The 22,300-nt window shown below is 35.1% G+C and overlaps 1 protein-coding gene across 1 annotated transcript; it reads right to left on the bottom strand.

Annotated features, from left to right (window-relative positions):
- Window positions 1-2,253: 2,253 nt before the first annotated feature.
- LOC150103548 (uncharacterized) lies at window positions 2,254-21,340 on the bottom strand. Its single transcript, XM_090397781.1, has 8 exons — window positions 21,253-21,340; window positions 13,533-13,646; window positions 8,683-8,775; window positions 8,416-8,508; window positions 7,875-7,973; window positions 6,895-6,987; window positions 6,624-6,719; window positions 2,254-6,124 (listed from the first exon to the last, which is right to left on the bottom strand). Exons 2-8 carry the CDS (start codon window positions 13,609-13,611, stop codon window positions 5,895-5,897), a joined length of 783 nt encoding a protein of 260 aa, XP_090253907.1. The 5' UTR covers window positions 13,612-13,646; window positions 21,253-21,340; the 3' UTR covers window positions 2,254-5,894.
- Window positions 21,341-22,300: the final 960 nt, after the last annotated feature.

Here is a 22,300-nt window from a genome sequence, read left to right as displayed (position 1 = left end):
TGGTGCTGTAGGAGAAGAAATCATTTTTATGGATGACAGTACCACACCACATCGTATAGGAGCAGGGGAGATACCTCTGGAGACTGAGGATATTTAATCGAATCGAGTGGCCAGCACGATATCCATATCTCAACCCCCTAGAACACAATTGGGACACAGTAGGGAGACACATTGCTACTGAAAATTTCCTTCCAGAAAATAAATAAGGTCTTATCCTAGCTCTTAAGGTGGACGGGAGCTAGTTTACCTCAAGAACTCCTGAATCACTTGGTGCTAAGCATGGTACGATATTGTGCGAGTTGCATAGCAGTTCGTAGTAGACAATTTATACTGAAATATCTCTCCGCACACTTCTCTGTAAGCACTGTACATTAATTCCTTAACAATTCTTAGGGAATTTGTAACTTTTGCAAAAAACCATATTACAATTTAATTTGTAAGAAATTTATAACAAATCAGATTTTTTGTGCAATTTAATTTATTAGTATGCTGTAAATAAACTGGCTGTAATCATGAAAATTGCTTTCATATACAGGTAAAAAATGTATATGTCGTTAGCTTTTGGACACCAGTGTATGAAAAAGCAAAATTTCACAAAGCTAAAGCTTGCTACAAATAAAACAATTTTTTGTTTCACCTAACTTCAATTTATGTCTTGTTTAATTTAATACTTAAGAAATTAATTTAATAATTAATATATAAAAATCAAACTCAATTTATATGAGTTAAATGAACAAAGTTTAGAAAACGCTGAAACAACAGAAAGATTTGGATCTTTTATTTCATAGGAAACTTCAGTTCAGGAATTATATTGGCAGAAACAGTCATCATTGCAAAGACGCTTTCCTTATCGAAGAAAGGGAATAATTATACTTCAGACGGTTACAGGAGTCTTTTGTCAGTATAATATTATTATGGCTTCCATATTACGTACAAAAATTTTGATACGTGTCAAGAAAATCGCGGTTCGGATAAGATTGACTAAGGTGAGTGAGATAGCTGGTCTCACATTAAGCTGATAGGTTGTTTTTTGCGGAAATCTTTTTTTTTTTTTTATCTCACTTGTGGGCGTAGGCAAACTCACCAGGAGAGCACACCAATTTACATAAAAATTCACTATAGGCATAGAGCTAACCATTCTATCTGGGAATAACTATTAGGTTAGGTAATACAAGGATGATTTGGACGTTTAACGACTTGTTGACTTTTGAAGAAGAGGAAGTTAACTGGGGGCATTCAAGAAAAAAAAATGAGCAGCATAGAGACAATGTTCAGACAGTGTTGAAATGTTTTGAGAATATTAGGAATAAAACACTTGATCCAACACAGAACACAACATGACAGTTTTGAGAAAAACGCAACGGGCGTGAACAGATGACAACAAAGACAGAATCATATTAAAACGAAGACATTAAAAAGGAAGTTGATCATGAGAAAGAAGGAAAAATATAAGGTAGTAAGAATACATGGCACAATCGAAGAAGAATGTTAGCAAAATAAGAATTTGATACCGGGCTGGAAGGCAAAAAAACACAGGAAGAATAAGATATGTTAGGATTTCATTTTCCATTCTGTATTTGAAAAAAAAAAAAAAAAAAGAAAAGAAATGTGAAAGGATATTGAGCAAATTCGTCTGCTCTTTCCATCCGAGCATTTAGGATTAGCACTTTTTATTTTAGAAGCGTTTCCGATCACGTACACTTTGTTTTTGCACCTTGTGTTTATAGCGGTAACGTTCCGTTGTGGATCTTCCACTCATGATTTTACAGATAAGCTTTGATATTGAAGTCACACCTGTATGAGAACACACTACGAGAAGGAAGTAGTGCAGTTATCGTTGTAATTAATAATTAATTTATCTCACAATGATCGAATTCCTTAAACTTCTGTTTAGAAAGTTCTTAAAATACAACAAGAATAAAGCAAACAACTAAGTCTCGACGAACTTTATTTATTCTCATTATAAAGCTTACAAATGGCACCTTTTCAAAACATTTAGATAGGTAATACTTGGGATATTAAATGGTTTATAAGAGAACATATTGAAATATTCGCAATATATGAGTTATAGCAGATTTGTTTTCTTAAAATACGAAGCGTATTTTATTTGTAATATTTACTTTATTTTTTATTTAAAATATCTTCTAAAATTAAGTAATATTTATTAATATAGAGCGACACTAATTTGGTTTAAATATCAAATGTTAATAGTTCACCAAATTAATTATGCGCATTTTGGAAGCAATTATTTTATTTTTATGTGGCTTCTGATCAGGAAAGTTTATAAACAAACAGTGCATTTGTACCGCAGGTGTCTGAGAATTTTTTTTAAAAATTATTTTTATTTTCTTTATTTCATTTTTTCTAGGTTTCAATTTCAAATAAACGTGACTGTTTTCTGACACCTGGTAATGAAATGCATTCTCACATCTAAAGAGAATCAAGGAAACATAATTTCGTACGAACTCGCATCCTATTGGTTGGAGAGCGGATACGTTGCTACTCAGCCAACGAGGCCAGCAAATGGCTGTTTCATTACGAAGACGTTAGCGACATCTTACAGATAAAAGCCTTAGATAAATAAGCAAATTACTATACGATAAATGACAAAATATATCTTTTCAGGATTCAGGTGTCAAACAAGGCCCTCTAAATTTGGTTTTCTTATTGGGTATTTTTTGTGTTTTCAGATAATTGAAAAGTTGAACAATCATATGCTTATAAAATTATAGATTGTGTGTGTACAGATTAATATTCATTTCAAAAGAAAAAAAAAAAGACGTGTTGAAAAAGGATTGGATGTTAGAATTTTCCCAGCATGTTCTTATAGATTTTACTTTAATTTTTATTTTAGATGAGATTAAAACATCTTAAGAACGTTACCAATATTTTGTTTTAGTTTGGTAAGTCTTCTCGACTGGGAATGTTCGCATGGCACAAGAATGTTTGCAAATAAGGTAATATATTTTTAAACATTCGCAGTAAGAAAATCGTAACTAACGTATTCTGCCATGTCTATCAACTGCATCTATTCTCTTTGTTGGTTTTAATGAATCGCAAATTTTCAGTTAGAGAAGTCTGCGATATCCATACCAGACCAGCAAACTTACCTTACAGTTAAAAACCATTATAATTTTTTGCATACTACGTTTTTTTTTTTTATTTAAAACAAATTAACTGTAGCTTGCTTTTATTGGTATAAGTATACATGTTCTTTATAATCAGAAAAATCACGCCTTGAAGGATATCGCGCCAAGTTACTTGAATGTGCGTTGATTTTCATAAAAATCCATCCTAAATAATTTAATCATTAGTTGTGTATTGCAATTGGTTTCCGTGATTGCTGGTTGCAAAACTGTATCTTTTATCTAATTATATCTCAATATTTGGCACTAATACAACTATTTGTTTCCCAGCCTATTTAATTTTAAAAGACGTTTTTAAATTTAAGCTACACTTGTATATACTACAACTGAAGCTTAAATTCCGAAGCAAAATGTGTCAAAATTCCCGGATGAATTAAATATTTCGTTTGCCAGCCGATAAAAGCATTTAATCGAATAGTTAACTGAAATTTACTTCTTTATGATTAATAAACCTAATTTATAATTAATAAAGATAAGAATTAATAAAGCTAGTGAAAATACTAACGATGAAAATTAATAAACTAACGAAAAACATGCACCTTCCCCCCTTGTTTACATACATGGTAGAAAATGGGAGTTTTATCTCATTTTCTTAGTGTTGTTTTATTTTATTTTATTTTATTTTATTACTAACCTGAAACTGTATCCAACTCCATTACAGACCTTCCCCAATCAAATCAGCAACGTGCAAACAGCAAGATACCATTCATAGAAATTTCATGTATTATAACTTTGAACGAAGCGAATGGAATTTACGGTAAAAATAAGAAACACGGAATTTAAAAAAAATAAATAATTTCTTCGTAAGTTGTATGAAACGTTCACATTTTAAATGCAGTTTATAACTTTTTCTTTCAAAATACATCGCAAACCACTAGCATTCGAATTCGAAATGGATAGGGATGTTTTTGAATGTCATTAACTGGCGAATGATTTTCATTACCGGTGTGAGGCCATACGCCTCTTATTGGAGGCCTGAAGCGGTTTGGGAAACTCCACAGATTAAGTAAAAATATTTAAAAGTAAATAAATGAAAAATGCTTTAGTTCACTACGTACTAATGTGCTATAAGTTTATTGCCTTTCGTGATTAGTAGTCATTAAAATGATAATAGCACTGCACAGAAAGCAAGGCGATTATTAAGCGCGTTATTATTTATTAAAAAACAACAAATCTTACAAGAAACTGAGAAATCAGTTGATTCCTTCTCAAGTTTTACTTGAAAGAAATTCTAAATTTTTAATTTTTCAAACAATTACAAAGGAGGTCAGAATTAAGAAAACGGTTGGCCCATCTTGCAGTTTCATTTTCAGCATTTCTGTTTGCTCTTCTTCAGAGGGTATTTTCATATCCATTACAGACCTGGAATGGATAGGAATGTACCAGAAGAAGTAGTTTATTCATAATTTTTGAATAAGGAAGTAGACAATCTATTTTTGAAGAACTGTTCCGTAAATCTTCCCTTAAAAAAGATGTAAAGGGACGCATGGAGGTAGCAATATGCATCTGTCCCAGGTATCCCTTCCGGTTTGTTTGTTCACGAGTGATTAAAGTTGGATTTCTCTTCGAACCGCTGACCCACTCAGAAATCGTCATGAAGCAAATTAATGCTATTCTCAAACTGCAAATATCCCTCAACAGGTTTATGTTTTATGCTTAAATCCCAATACATGAAGGGTTAATGCATTAACCATTTGATGTCATTTTAATATTCACTTATTTGAAATCTAAATTTAAAATCTAAAACTAATTGAAACAAACTAATATTCAAAATACATCCAAATTTCATCCTGGAACGCAGGAATTAGTTTGATCCAATGGCGGCTCGTAAGAATTTGTATTGGGTGGGGATGTCAATAAAAGTAAAAAAAAAAAAAAAAAAAAATCAATATGGATTGAACAAATCATATAATTTACTTGCTAAGCAAGTTATACACATAAATACAATTGAATGTAAAAAGAGAAACAACGTCATCAGATAATTATCTATTTATATTAAAATTCCATTCTTCATTCTTTTCTATTTATGACCTTATCATCATCATATTTGTAATCATGTTTTTCTCTATACTTAACATGGCTAAAGCAGAAAGTCGATTTTGTGCCAATGAATTTCTTAAAAAAGTTTTAATTCTTTTTAGAGGTGAGAAACGCTTTTCAGATTCAGCCATTGTCATATGTATAGTAATTATTATTTGTATAAGTTTGAATACTTTAACGAAAGATTTACAAATTCCTGTCTTATACATTAATCATAAATTTTTTATGTCCTGACAAGTTTTTAAATTTTGGTCGTTCATATAAAACACGTAACTCTGTATTTATATTTTGCAAATATTTAACAGAATCATTCTCTTCGTTCATTTCTACAAAGATATCAAGATATAAAATAAATGCTAGTAAATGCATAATATGTTTGTACGATAACGACGTTAATTTCTTAATTTTTGTTGTTGGTGCTCGTGTAGTAGAAACGTAGCAACTTATAGTAGCCCTAGCCTACACAGCACTATTGCAAAATACAACTATTGCTACAAAATGAATTATATAAAATTCCATCGAGCAGTACTGTATTACGAACAAGAAAATCACGGTTCCTAGATAAATAGATACACATTTAAGAACGGAGATAATAAAACAGGAACTTTCATTTTATACTGGAGGGGCTGCAGCCTTGCAGCCCTTGTGAACGGGTCGCCATTGGTTTGATCTATTAAGGATATCAGGAAGTAATCGCTTCTGGCATTATTATTTTCTGTATGAATTTGCAGGAACATCAGAAAAATGTTGTGGTAAATTCAGAGGAGAAGAGGAAATTTTCGCTTGTTGTTGTGCGACTAAATGTCGAACATTCCATAAATCACTGCTTGCAGAAACCTCGGAATACGGAGGTGGAGGAGGAAGTTGCTCTAGACTGTTGTCGCTCTGATGAACTCCTGGAAGTGATTGCGGTGCAACGATTCTTCCTATTACAGTACCTGGAGTTCGACAACAACAGATAATTAGTAAAATCACAATGCCAATAAACATAAGAATTCCGATAACAATTGCTACAATTATTCCAACTGAAAGAATGGGCATGTCTTTGTCCTCATCATACCCTAGAAAGAAATGATATTGGTATAATTATTGTTAATTAAGATCAATATAAAGATCACTCTCTCTCCCTGTGTTTGTCTATCTATCTTTCTTCTTAGAAAGATAGATAGAAAAAAAATTTTAGAAAAAAATCGCTCATACAGAATGATTTCTTACATTTAGACATAGATAGTGCATTCTGTAGAGCACAGCAATATGGAATTCAGAAAATTGTCACAGAAGTATCACTTAAAAAGAGAGAGAAATTACTAAATAATGAATGTTCGTGTAGAGAAAATGTCTTTTTTTTCACTCTATATGCATTCTTGTCGTGCAAAAAAATATGTCATATATTATGGCGTTTTTGAAAATTCGAAAAGAGAGAAAATAAAGTCTTACTTCTCTGGCACCACACTCCATAGTAATGCGATGGACAGTTGCAGTTGCCGGTATTATCACACCAACCGCCATTCATGCAAGCTGGATTGCATTCGCCTGTAACAGGAGATACCGGTTAAGTGAAAAATTATTAAAATATCACTAGATATATAAAACTAAAGGAAACTGAACTGCGATTTCATCTGTTACATTTCTGTACAGTAAAATATCAGTAAATGTAATCATTTAAAGTAAACAGAGTTAACATGATAATGGAGAAAACAGTACGTACTTATCTGACACCAGTCTCCAGAAAATCCATTTGGACATTTACATTCTCCACTATCACACCAGCTGCCATTGGTACAACTTGGATTACAATCCTCTGTAAGAAAGACATAGATAAATGTGAATATTTAATTTAATTCTCTAAACCAGGAATTGGAAACAATGAAAAATACAGCGATACAAAATGAATACAACCCAAAAGCAACTGAAAAAATCATCAATCACTTCCACACACATCAACATAGACAAGAACAAGCCAGTAGGATTTCCTCAAAAAATTATGAGGAAATATAAATTGGCTGCTACCTTCAAACCAATCAAACAGATTAAAAATAGGTTACCTTCTCCTAAGACAAACTCCTACCTCTGATGCTACCTAGCGTGTACGAGGTCCCACGTTCCTGTACATTGTCCTACTATGGACACACAGGTAGATTCATAGCAAACGCATTTCGGAACATCAAGACCATATCCGTCTTATCAAATCTTTGAAATCTGGCCTCGCACAACACGGAATTGAAAAACCAAATCATAGGATCCATTGGAAAAAGACTAAACTTCAACATAGATCTTTATATAAACATGAACGTTTATATAAAGTGCTGAAGCCCTACGTCACAGACCCAATTTGAGCCGAAAATGACGTTCTTACTATCCCTAGTCTGGGAAATTGTCATCCTAAATTGTGTAAAATAATTTTATATATGTTATCTCAATTCAGTGTAACCCTTTTTTTTGACAGATATATTTTAATTTAATTCTATAACACGCTACTGTACTCATAGAGGTATTTCATTGTAAGCATGTGCCCTAACTGTATGTGATTACTAGTATTGTTTGAATTAACTGTACTGACGATGTCCTATGATACTCAGGACGAAATATTTACTAATTAAAAAAATTTTATTATTGTGGTTACGTGTGTATGTTTTGTCATTAATTTAATATAGTTTAGGTGATAGTATGGCAGAAAACGGTACTTACTTTCCTGGCACCAGTATCCGGAAAATCCCTCTAGACATTTGCATTCTCCACTGTCACTATCACACCAGCCGTCATTGATACAATTTGGATTGCAATCCACTGTAAGAAAGACACAGGTTCAGTTAAGGATTGTCACCAAATATAGAAAACTGAAAGAAAAACGGATGTGCAATTCATTATCTATTACATTTCTGGAAAATAAAATATCAGGAAATATAATTATTGAAAGTAAATAGAGTTCAGGTTGTATGGGAGAAAATAGCACGTATTTATCTGGCACCACAATCCAGAAAACCCATTTTGGACATTTGCATTCGCCACTATCACTATCACACCAGCCGCCATTGGTGCAACTTGGATCACAATCTTCTGTAACAAAGATAGAGGTTCAGTTTAACATTGAGACCAAATATAGAAAACTAAAAAAAAAAAATGATGCGATGTTCATTATCTATTACATTTCTTGCAAAATAAAATATCATGAAATATAATTATTTAAAGTAAACAGAGTTCATGTGCTAATGGAGAAAACAATACGTACTTATCTGACACAAGTCTCCAGAAAATCCATTTGGACATTTGCATTCGCCTCTTTCACACCAGCCGCCATTGATACACCTTTGATTACAATTCTCTGTAACAAAGATACAGGTTCTGTGAAAGATTGTTAAAATATCATCAAATATAGAAAACTGGAAGAAACTGAACCGCAATTCATGTTTAATACATTTCTGGACAATAAAATATCATGAATGTGATTATTCAAAGTAAATAGAGTTCATGTGGTAATGGAGAAATCAATACGTACCATCTTGGCACCAGTCTCCAGAAAAGCCATCGGGACATGCACATTCACCTTTATCACACCAGCCGCCATTGATACAACTTGGAGAACAATATTCTGAAAAAGTAAAAAAAAATGAAAAAAGTAATGGGTCATTTATCTATACCTCTCTCTCTCTATTTCTTTTTGTATTTTAATCGTCATACAATGTTTATACAATAAACACCATACAATATATATTTAAAAACATTCTCACTTTGACTTAATTGTTGGGGGTGAACTTGCGCTCAATATATTCTAAACCAATATTTTATAGCAGCATAACGATAGTCAGATAAGTTGTAACTCAAGTTGCTGTTGAGATGTTTCGGATTGAGAATGATTTCTTTAGATTTCACCATCTTTCTTTCAAGTTGATCATAACAACGGAAAGTATTATTAGACTTGTCCCATAGTACTGAATAGGTGTGGTTCTCTTCATTAGAATTCGCGGAAAACAGAACATGGCTAGACAGAGCACTGGCTCGCGTTGTCCTGTAACTGAGGTCTCTTTGAATCTCAATGGATTTCTCTGTTTGGTCAAAGCATTGTTTCTCACTGTGCTGTTTAGATTTAATCCCTTTAGAGTTTTAGTTTGTTATTTATATTTATTACTGGACCTGAATGAGTCTGTTAAAAGACGAAACTCGTCGTGCCATTAAAATCTATTTTTTATCTTTCATCTCAGTTTCGCAATCATTTAATCCGAAAACACATCAATTCTCATTGGAAGAGGACCGTGTTTCTTTCTAGTGCTGATAATGTTTGATTTGATTGTATTATTTATGTAAAGGAATTAAAATTCTCTTTCTCGAAAAGTCGATATTTCTTTAACTTCATTAACTTCAGAAGTTAATTTTCGTTAACCTTTGTATTTTGCTTCTGTTTGAAGTACGAGTAGAAAATTGATGTGGTGATTTCGTGTTTGCTCAAATGTACATTTCTTTTTTTTTTTTTTTTTTGTATTCTTTCCCTGTGGGTGTTTAGAAGCGAGATCTGAGATCTGTATTTCTCAGGTGTCATGTCTTGTTCAAGTCCAGTAATCTGGACTACACAGAAAATCCACAAGAAATCCAAACGAAGTTCCCAGTAAAATATATGCATACACAAGAAAGATGCTTTCTTGGCAATAAAAGTACTTATTCATCAATCTTGAAAAGTATTGGATTCTGCGTAGGAGAGGATAAAAATCGTTCATCCCTCAAGAAATCCAAGAGATCAACAGATAACTCTCATCCCCATCAAGAAACAAATAATACAAGAAGGCTGCCGTCAAAATCAAAATACAACATATATAAGCAAACAATTTATATTTATAGTTTGGAATAATATGATATATTTGCTTTTGCTTACCTGTTTTTAATAAATTTGCAATCATTTCACATGAGCTGATGTTGGAACAATAATGCTGCCGATCCTAGAGTTCCTTTTCCCTCTTTTATTACCATTTGTTGTCTTATCCGAAATATTTTACCAAAGAAGGACATTTTTTGTGAATGGATTCAAAATTGACCAAAATGGATTCAAGAATTTAACCATGATAGAGCGAATGATAATTGTGCAAGAGATTGTTTCAGACTTGAAACACTGTGGCTTACCGCCCGAGTGACTTACCGTCTAGTGATTAACATCCCTGATTTGCAACCAACAGGCTGTGGATTCAAATCCCGCCGTGGGCATGGATGCGTGTGTGATTGTCTTCAAGTGAGATGAACCTTATAGTCAGTGCAAGACTACGCCTAGTATTGAGGGCTTGAAGTAGCTCGAAAAAGATCTTTGTTCGACAGAGTAGTGTTTCTCGATTTTAGAAGAAATGAATACACCATTTTAAAAAATAAATAAAATTAAAATAATAATTAACAACCAGTTGCCAACTTATTAACGTACTATAAGTTTATAACCTTTCGTTTGTGGTCAGTCATTAATATGCCTGATTAATTCGATATATGTCATATCATTTGTTATCTGCTTGTGATTAAAACAAGCACGCCTACCGCTTTTCGAGATGAAACCTTGCCATCTCTGTGTGAGACTAGATAATAGTTGGAAGGCTTCATCTCGATATAAGTTTCCTGGCATCCCACAGGATTCAAACCAGTCTTTGAAATGCCATTTTCGATACAAAGTTATAAAGATGGCCAGAAATTTGAGAGAGAAAAAAAGAGAGAGATTTTAACACTTGATAGGAAGTTCTGTGAATCTTTAGGAAAAATATAACAGGACAGCCCTTTCCAGAAGATGTCAGTAGAAAGAAATTAATTAGAAAAAAAAAGAAGAAAACTATATCTTTGAATTTGGAATTGAATTGTGAAAGAGTGCGGTTGAGTACCTGTTGCATGTTCTAAGAGATTTAAAGAAGAGTGAAGAAGTTACTTACACCACTGCTGATGATCAGTGACCACGTAAATATTTATATAAAATGTCCAAAGATGAGATGGGTGTGCAGGAAAATGTGCATTCTGTGTTCGTATACGTGAGGGAGGCTGGAGTCAAGTAGCAAGAGATGGGTTATCCATCAATCTAATTAATCAAATGCTTTCTTTTCCACCAAATCAAATATTGTTGGAGAACGTCGTTTGTGTAAAATTAATAGCTGATAAGAGATAAAGTAATGCTTTGAAGTAATTTATTTATTTATTCATATGGAATTTCCTCTCTTTTCTCCCCGTTCCTATTGGGGCGAGTTGAGCCCCTCATGGCGGGCTAAGTATTTATGGCTGTAGATCCGTGTGCTCACGGGGCCGGTTTGCCTGCTTGCGGGATGAAAAAAAACACAGATAAACTGAGGGAAAAAACCCTGCTGTCCACGCCCAAGACCGGCTAACTTGGCTATGGCTGAGGAAGATCCTTAAGCTCCTCATATCGGCGACGGGCGAACCCAGGACACTCCTTCCCCAGGCATATGGTTGCGAAGAGCATAACCACTAGGCTAACCGCGCGAACTACTTTGGAATACTAACATGGGTGCAGTGAAACTACAGATGTAATATGTTTATGGCAAAGAAGACAGACTAAAGATTGGTTAATCAGGAAACGCGAAAAATCATCTCAATCATCTCGAAACTGGAGAATTCAAATCCCTTCACAATATTGTAGGAAAATTTCCTTTTGAAAGAACTAATGCAACCCTGAATAATTGTCAGAACCTTATTGAAGAATGGTTTGTGGATAAGAATCCAAAAATATATGTTAATATTATGTGAGATTTGTCGATTTTTGTTGTGGAGGTTTTTTGAGCCAAACGTGGACATAGGATTTACAATCACCTGAAATCAACTGTTGATACACAACACCGGAAGCCTAGCAACACTTGCTAAGTTGAAAATAACCGATTCCTCAGCATTTCATGTAATATGCGACTAGTGAGAAACTATGAATCTTTGTGCAAATCAATAGTCAAATACAAACCCTTAGAAATATCGACAGAATACATATCAACAGCTTGATATTCGATCTCTTTTTTTCATGGCGTTTGTCTAAATATGGTTGGTGTCCTTATAAGAAAGATTCCTCCCTCTTGAATGACTAATGGTATCCTTAATGGTATTCTTCATTAAAAGAGAGAATTCAAAGTTGAGGAACGTTTTTACGTATTTATGTAAAAGTCTACTTGAGCATAAGTAAAACAAATATGGGCTGTTTCTCATTAAGATAACATTTTTATGATTTTTGTCATTAAGGTAATGGTATTCGTCCATTACATTAGAATTGAAGCAAGCGAATCCAGATGTGGTAATGATGTGTTGAATTTTCTTAGAATAGGTTGAAGAATTGGCTTCATTCCGGAGTGAAGTATAGATAGCAGTGAAACAGAAGAGAATACAATGGAAACGATCCCAGTACCAGGAGACGATTTTGGTATTCTTCCATTTTTTATCTAGCAAAAAATCACAAAACGGGCATTGGATGCTGAGTATTTCGGGAATTGTTGAAGAAGAGCATTTACCAAGATAATCAATAGAATAATTAAATGAAAAGCAAGAAACCAATAAGACAACATTTGTTTTGATGGTGCATTGTAAGAGATCCATCAACGGATTGAATAAATATATAATATATGACTGTCTTCTTTACATGATTCAGTCTCAGTTTTGAAGGTGTTAGTAATGTGCTGACTGCAGCATTTTGAATATCATGAATATAAAAAATAAGAAGAATCATTTGCTATATAAACTATTAGTTTCTTGAGGTCGACCAATCTGATGATGTATCAAGTAGTTAACAAGAGTTTTGAAAATAAAGTTCTGAAATGACTCTCCCTTGCGAGACTGGTAAGGGTCTTGATACTACTTATTTTCCTTCGATTTTGTTAAAAGTTATTACCTTTTTGATCAATTATTACAAATAATTTCCAAAAATTATTCATTAAGGAGGACCCTACCAATGTTTGCAAATCCCATGGAATGATGCTTGAATTATGGCATGTGATACTTCAACACATCATAGAATCATCCAGGAAAATATTCATCAAATGGATTAATCAGTGCTGGAATGACTTCCAAAAGAGTCCGCATCGTTATTTGCTGGAATGTGCACATCAGAAATTTCAATTCCGAAAGAAAGTCTTGGTGTGGTTATACAGATGCTTGTTTAGATTACAGTCTATGAGACTTTTTACGTAAGGCCTAAATTAATTTGACCTAATTAATAAATGAATGGTAACTACTTTGCCGAATGGGAAGAACGAGTGCGTGTTTATCAAGCATATTTGTTTCTTTAGAATGAGTCTTTAAATTGGACACAGTTAAACACAGAAGGCGTGTTAGTGATGTCTGATTTAGACGATGAAACATTTGTCTAAAAATAATAATAAAAAAAAATTAACGAAAACTCACCACTCTTTCCGCTTACAACATCGAAGGAAACGACAGACACGAAAACCACGAAGGCACATTTACACACGTGATAAAACATTTGGAAATGGAAAATGCTGGCTAAGAACAGATGAACTGAAATATAAGAAAATTAATACTATTTTTAATATAGACAACGATTATAATTTGAAATTATTTGAAAGTATTTCGAAAGTGCGATTAATTTTATAGTACTACATTGAACTAGTAAGCTTTATTTGATCTTTAATATGGTGATACCTCTGAAAAGACTTGTATCTTGGTCAATCATTTTTCGGCTATCTTCATTGTGTTTCTCTGAGTCATTTGTATTTAGAAAAATACTAAATACAAAAAATACTAAAACAGTTCCGCAGGCCAGAAGTCAAAGTCCCTTTGGACTATGCCTAAGTCCTTTTGATGGAAACAGGACACACCTCAAAAACACGAACCTGATTCTTCATCGAAAAATATTTTATATTGAGCATCACAGACCTATAAGAGCAAAGAATTTGTATTCATTTTGAGGAAAGCGAACAGGATTGCTATTGGTGGCGATGGATTCTATTGAGTTTGTTCCCTTAGATATAGTGTCAACAGGGTGACTATAAAAATCATGAGAAAAAAAATATACATGGTTTTACATCTTCAGTATCAGGAGAGTTACGGAATTTTGGGTACAGAGGCAATTTTTGATGTAAATTTCTTCTTCTTCTAATTCTTCTTATTTTATCTTTTTGTAAAGTCATGTTTAAATTAAGAAATTCGAGGGAAAATATTGCTAGAATATTTGAAATATAATGGACAACATTATCATTCAGGAATATGTTAACAAAAGTATTCTTTGGTTGTGGGATGATCACCTGATTAGAAAGGTAAGAGGAAATATTACAAAAACACGTAGAGTAAGAAAACGAATTAAGAGGATTGATTCAATTACGGATGCTTGATGAGATCGAAATGTACGGACTGCTTAAATCATCCCAACAAACAACGCGTCAATTTTGTAGAAAATTGTTGACAGAAATATAATGATCAACTCTTATTAGATTGGATGGATGACAACAAACAGAGTTTCTCCTCGTCAATGGACAAGCCGTTAGTCCTCACACATTGAAAACTTCAAGGAAAACTTAACCAGGGATGGGTTCTGAGGTCATTGAGAAATTGAAAAAGCGAATGAGTTACATAAACGAACCCTGTGGTACCTCTGCTTTAGTATAGGATTTTGAAGCTAAAAGTATCGCATTATGTGAAAACAAAGTCGCCAAAAGATTCCAGTTGTTTCGCTAATAATGTGTTAAGGCGAATCTTGCATTATCTTCTCAAAAGCATTGAAGATTCAAAGAAGAGAAGCCAAGAGAGCTAGACGGTTATTAGATTGTGTACAGTGTCCCAACCCATACGTTCCTCAAATTAATTTCAGTGTATATAAGTATGTACAAGTGACTTTCAGTTCTCTCTATCTAACTATGTTCATCCATAATTTAAACACAGATCGTAATAAATTTTCTGTTTTTCCACTGCATCTCTGGTAGGACTGTTTGGAAATGACCTAAGTCTTCGGTGTCACTTTAAGTTGCATATCCAAATCGGATTCCTGTTGTTTTTTATGAGGTGATAATGAAGTTGAAACGATTAATTCTACTAAGCCAAATGCCGAATCGCAGATGTGGCGCTAGCGAAGAATTCCTGGGCTACTTGATATTGTCTAGTATGGTACATTTTTCTGGCTCGTGGGGTTATCCTCCATTTATCCTCCATTTCCATGAGTTTTTTAAGGTTTGTTGGAATTACAACCGAAGTAAATAACACTGTCAAGCCAGTACACTCTGTCTGTGAATTGCGTGTGTTCTTTATCCGGATGGTTAGCCTGTTTTTTGAATGAAAATGTTTCTGAAGAAAAACTGCCACCTCCGGAGAAGCAAGTCAAACTGACTTTCATTTGAAGAAGTTTATTTTCTTGTCTTTGACGGGGTTCAAATCGATGTCTTTCAAACTAAACATCATAATCGATAGACGCTTAGTTGATATTTGTCTACGCAGAGTTTGCTTCCCAAGAACTGAGTTAGAGATAATTTTTTTATTTGGTGCATTTTATGATTGATGAGTTGTTAGTATTAGGAAAGAAAATTATCATTATTGAGTTGTGCACACTTTTTCAGTCAAACTGAAATATTTTATAATCAATCCGATAGTTGAACGTGAACGTAATATCGTCTATACCATTTTTATATGAGACCATATCAAATTCTCGAAAATAGAAAATGTGGGACATTAAAGTTTTCGAGTCCTATTTTTCATTTACAGTATAAATTAAATAACGTTTTCCTAGCAACTATAATATGCTCTGTACATAATTAAAAATTACTCCTATATCTCTTGATAGTCAAGAGTTTAATTCAAGTATCTCACTACACCATTTGTGGTTGCCAGGATAAGAATAGCACCAATGTAGCTAATGCATGTCGTACGAGGCGACTAAAATTGGTACCCTTGGAGGGTAATGTATGGCAATGCTGTAGCCAATGAAGTTCTAACTGAGGCTCTGCTATTGCTGTTACCCTCTTGCCATGATCACAGCTTTATAGCTGAATAACACCTTCTCCTTACACTGTCCTCTACAGACAACGGGGAATATGAAAAGCAATATTGCTTCGCTCCTTTAAGCCAGTCCTTATAAGGACTATAAGGATTATTTAAAAGATCCCAAAGAAAAGGTGCCTCCGGTCATCCTTAGAGAAAAACAAAGGTGGGCAGCTTTACGATCCACAATGTCCAATCTGCATATTGGCTTCATTAAGGCCAAAAACATGGATGAAGGCATAAAAATTCAGCCAGAAACAGTGACAGACTATAGAAGGTTGACCAAGGAACTGGACGACAGAGGCATCCAGTATCATACCTTTGCGCTCAGTTCCGAAAAAAATTTAAAAGTAGTCCTTCGTGGTGTCTGTGAAGACATTGACACAGCAGAAATCGCTGCTGACCTAAATTCTCAGGATCTGCCACCTGTCAAGGTGAGCAGAATGTACAAAACAGACAAAACTCCCATGCCATTAGTCCTTGTTGAGATTCACAAAATATATAAGGATATCTACAACTTAAAAACAGTCTGTGGTCTCATCGTCACACCGAAACCACTCCGTAAAAGATCATCTTCTGGGCAGTGCCACAGGTGCCAAAAGTTTGGCCATGCCCAGAATCTATGGAGAGCAGAATATAGATGTTTAAAATGTGGAGACAGCCACCCAACCAATACCTGCACTAAGCCAAGGACCACCTCGGCCAAATGTGCCAATTGCAGTGGCCCTCATCCGGCGAACTACAAAGGATGTACTCAACATCCAAAGAACAGACGGATGGAGGCAATCAATCAGCCCTCCTCCTACAGTACAAGAACACCAGCGGCCCAGACATCAAAACCGGAGACTCTGCGGCCACAGTCGGAGACCTTCAACCAAAAGCAAACAAGAAGTTATGCCGATGTGACCCGTACAATTAGGCCAATTCCAGAACAAAATCAACCAAGAGCACCTAAAAACCTAACAGCTATTATCACGACCTCACTAGCAAACATGCTACAAAATTTTAGCCTATCAAACCCTACTGAAACCTCGACTAAAAGATTTCTTCGTGAAACACAGGTCATCCTCACAGCTCTCATAAATGAATAGAAGCAAACTCATTCCAGCATCTCTTCAAATAGTTGCTTGGAACGCAAATGGCCTCAAAAACAAAATCCTGGAACTACGTGCCTTCACATCTAGGTATCAGCCAGATGTTATTCTAATTAGCGAAACGCATCTAAGACCCTCAGACAATCCTACAATAAGAGGCTATCGCCTATACACAAATGACAGATTACTCTACAGAGGCGGTGGCACTGCCATCTTCATTAAAAACTACATTAAGCACCACTCTGTGAGCATTCCTTCAACCACTAACCTTGAGATCACAGGAGTGGAAGTAGTCACCAGCTCCACTGGCAAACTGAAAACCTACTCAGCTTACAACCCTCCCCAAAAATCTCTACTTCACTCTGATCTAAATGCCATCTTAGGCATCAGAGGGCTCACCATTATTGCCGGGGATCTGAATTCCAAGCATCCTGCATGGAATTGCTCTACCACAAACAAGAATGGCTGCATCCCTTTCAATTACTTAGGATCAAGCAACGCTGTTGTGGCAGGCCCCACCGAACCAACTCATCTCAGTACGTTCGGCACTGCTGACATCCTGGATATAGCTATCCTGCAGGATATTAAACTTCAGTACAGTATCATATCTATGGATGAACTATCATCCGATCACAATCCAATTCTACTGCAGCTGGGAAATCATGAATTCCTGTGACCTCCTTCTCACTCCTACATTGTATGGGAAAGACTGTCAGCCGCACTCAAGGATTATATTGGACCTGTTCCTCACATACGCACAAAAGAAGAAGTAGAAACTGCAGTTACTAATCTCACACAACAAATTAATTCTGCTATAAAGGTAGCTTCCTCCTACAAATCTGCCCGCAAGCCAGATCGTTTACCTGAAGACATCATGAACTTAATTAGAGATAAAAACAGAGCTCGAAAAAGATTCCGTAACACGTGTGCACCACAAGACAAAACAAATCTAAACAGACTAAATGGGGCAGTAAGAGATGCACTGAAAGCTCATAGAGACTATGTATGGGATAAAAAGTTATCCTCCATTTCACCTAGTGATCACTCCATCTGGGGACTACTGAAAAATACCAAAAACAAAGGCAGATCCCTTCCCCCAATATTAACTGATCAGGGCCTTGCTCACACAGATGTGGACAAAGCAGAGGTTATAGCGCACAGCTTGGAAGAGCAATGCAGGCCTTCGTATGGAAACCTTGACTTTGACCACATACATAAGATTCACAGCAAGGTCATACACTCACTCAAACTTCCTATCACCAGCACTCACCATATTGCATCAACATCACCTGCTGAGATATATGACATTATTAAAAATTTAAAGAACAAAAAAGCTCCTGGACCAGACGGCATTACTAATCGTGTAATTAAACTTCTGCCCCGGAGGGCAGTAGTGTACCTGACTAGTATAATAAATGCAATTTTAAGATTTTACTATTTTCCTTCCACCTGGAAACTGGCTGACGTAATTCCCATACATAAGCCAGGCAAAGACTCACACCTACCCCAAAATTATCGTCCAATCAGTCTCATCTCAAATCTGGGTAAGGTTGCAGAGAAGGTCATCCTCTCACGACTTCAGACCTCAATAAATGACCTAAACATCCTTCCAAAAGAACAGTTTGGTTTTAGGCAACACCATAGTACTACCCAGCAAATCCACAGAATTGTTGAATACATCACAACCAGCTACAACTGGGGCCAGTGCACAGGCGCTGTTTTCCTAGACTTATCCAAAGCACTTGACAAAATCTGGCATTTCGGACTCCTGCACAAGCTTATCTCAGCCGGCATCTCACCTAAAATGGTTCATTTAATCCACTCATATCTTCAAAATAGATCAATGCAAGTAAAAATCAACGGTTCTACATCCTCCCAGCGCCACATCTTTGCTGGAGTGCCGCAGGGATCTCTACTGGCTCCATTACTGTTCTCTATATACATGTCAGACATCCCGCACAATCCGATGACTTCCATTTTGGCCCTATATGCGGACGATACGGCAATTCTAACCAGATCTCTCAGACCCCTTTTCATTACCAGAAAGCTTCAAGAAAACATTCTAAAGCTGGAGGGTTGGTTCTCTAAGTGTAGATTGGAAGTCAACCCCCAGAAAAGCTCAGCCGTTCTTTTCTCAAAAAGGCCAATGTCTCCTGTAGGAGATTTGTTACTATTCAATACTAAAATTCCCTGGCAGTCAGAAACAAATTACCTGGGTGTAATTCTCGACAAAAAGCTATCTTTCAATCAGCACACCAAGTCTGCATTCGCAAAGGCATCTAAAGCCATAGCACAGATCTATCCGCTAATTAATAGAAATAGCAAGCTCAGCAACAGAATCAAATTACAACTATACCAGATGACAATTCGTCCGATAATCACCTATGCCTCTCCGGCCTGGAGCCACACCTCTAATGCTAACATCATCAAAATACAGCGAGTGCAGAACAAGTGCCTGAGAATGATTTTGAACGCCCCGTGGTATGTTAGAAACATTCAACTCCACAGAGACAAAAATATTCCCTATATTTTCTCTTTTCTACGATCCTTAGCCACCAAGTTTTTCCTAAAGACGTCCACACATCCCAACGATTTGGTTCAACAAGCTACAGCATACGATCAAACGGACATATTCAAATATAGAAGACCAAAAGCTATATTGGCCTCCTTCAGTGATGCATAATCTCCATGCCCAATCAGGGCGAGCATTCTGCTCATAAATTTTACCTTCACTGCAACCACAACAGATAGCGGGGAATATGAAAAGCATCTTGCTTCACCCCTAAAGACATAAATGTCAATTGTCAAATAATTAAAAGAGGGGGAGGAGATAATAGCCCTTTTTAGGACTTCCAGGGTAACAAATGGCAATGCTGTAGCCAATGAAGTTTTAACTGAGGCTGGGCTATTGCCGTTACCCAGCCATGACTAGAGCTTCTTAGCCCAATAACACTCCATCCACACAGATTTTCTTCATTCAGATGACGGGATAAAGAGTCAAGGACTCAGTCCATCGCCCAGTTCTTATAAGAACTATAAGATTGATTAAAAGAGGGTGGAAAAGTCCTTTTTAGGACCTCCAGGGTAACGAATGAAGTTTAACTGAGGTTCGGCTGTTGCTGTTATCCTGCTGAGTTTCGAGAGTTCGCTCTCTTGCGGTTTTTGCCTTAAGGGAGCAGTTTGAGTGACCGGGGAAAGTGTTCTCCGGCACGGCCCGCTGAGGGGTTCTTGTAGGTGAATTATTTTCTTCGGAATGAGTGGTTCTACTCGGTGGTCGAGTTTCACTGAGTGGAACCAACGCGGAGATTTAGACGGTCTTTCTCCCACGAATGAGTGGCCTAGAGATCGTCTGATTTTTTGAGATTTTACCCTTTACCTAAACAGTTCCAGGGTAACAAATGGCAGTGCTGTAGCCAATGAAGTTTTAACTGAGGCTCGGCTATTGCCGTTACCCAGCCATGACTAGAGCTTTTTAGCTCAATAACACTCCATCCACACTGGGCGATGGACTGAGTCAAGGACTCAGTCCATCTCCAGTTCTTATAAGATTAAGATTGATTAAAAATAATAATAATAAATAAGATTGATTAGATTGTGATAAAACATCACACTCTAATAAATAATTTTCTTTTAACCTTATTTAGTTACAGTAAATAATCTAATTTTAAATATGATTTAAATATAACTGATAATTACTGGTTTGAGTATTATACAGTGCAGTCTATATAACCTAAATTGTGGATTTACAATTATATTGTATACATCTAGAGAAAAATTACTAGTTTAAAATTTTATTAAATTATAATAAACATATCAAAATTCCTACGAATCATATTTCATTACTTTGTGTTGTTTTATTATTACAACTTATATGTAATATTAAAAATGCAAGTTATCTTCTTTTGTTCCCAATTGATCAATTCCTCTTTACAGCAGCTATTGGTACCGTTCCCTGTTAACAATCATTTAGTTTTTATTTTAATTTTGCAACAGGAAATTAAATAGTTTAGTTAATTAATTACAAAAATCAACCAATTACTTACTTATTCGTTTACTTTTCTTCTCAGGTTAACGCTGCTAAACTGAAAATAAATCCGAGAGAGATCACAGAAAGTAAACTGAAACCATCTGTCAGTTGTGCGTGTAAAATGCGTACTTGTGGCTTATCATAAGGAAGAGAAGGCGTATTTCAGATATCAATATAAATGATAAGATATAAATAAATGTCACGAAAAGAACTACGCATTGAATGCAATTTTTATCGTTATGATTTAATTATGGCTGTTAAATAAATAAAATACGAAATTTCAAGAGAATTTTAACACAGAATGAAGTGGAAAGAAAACTGATTTAATCAAGAATATTTATAACAATTTAGGATTTAAATTTCAAATCCAAAACCGCTCAACTTATTGGTAGAATAAACAATGAAATAAAAGCAAAATTCTTATTTCGCTTTCAATTGTCCTTATAGTCCTTATAAGGACTGGCTTAAAGGGGCGAAGCAATATTGCTTTTCATATTCCCCGTTGTCTGTAGAGGACAGTGTAAGGAAAAGGTGTTATTGAGCTATAAAGCTCTGATCATGGCAGGAGGGTAACAGCAATAGCCGAGCCTCAGTTAGAACTTCATTGGCTACAGCATTGCCATCCATTACCCTCCAAGGGTACCAATTTTAGTCGCCTCGTACGACATGCATTAGCTACATTGGTGCTATTCTTATCCCGGCAACCACACGGGGAGCTTTCAATTGTGGAATAAGCTGTAATATATTAGTAATACGTTTATCAACTTAATTATAGTGTATGAAACTAATTCTAGTTTAACTGTTTAATATAAATATAAAAATTTATTTTTATTAATATCAGCTTTCTAATATTATTTACAATTCAATTTTTATGAAGTTTTAAAGAATATCTTCATACATAAATCACAAAAAGAAGAAGAATTCTTCTTGTTATTATTTCCTCTATCTTACAATAAGTTAAACCTCTCATAAATGGTGGTTCATCATTTTTCTGTCTTTTGCAAGTTCTATCAACTTCACACCGACCAATAAATTGGTTCGTTCATAAAAATTAAAAAGTTATT

The sequence above is a fragment of the Typopeltis vanoorti genome, chromosome 9 (assembly GCF_054136105.1).
Source record: "Typopeltis vanoorti isolate ZY-2024b chromosome 9, IOZ_Tvanoo_1.0, whole genome shotgun sequence".
Lineage (NCBI taxonomy): Eukaryota > Metazoa > Arthropoda > Arachnida > Uropygi > Thelyphonidae > Typopeltis > Typopeltis vanoorti.
The sequence above is the reverse complement of the archived record's forward strand: the minus strand, read 5'-3'. Positions and strand labels throughout refer to the sequence as shown.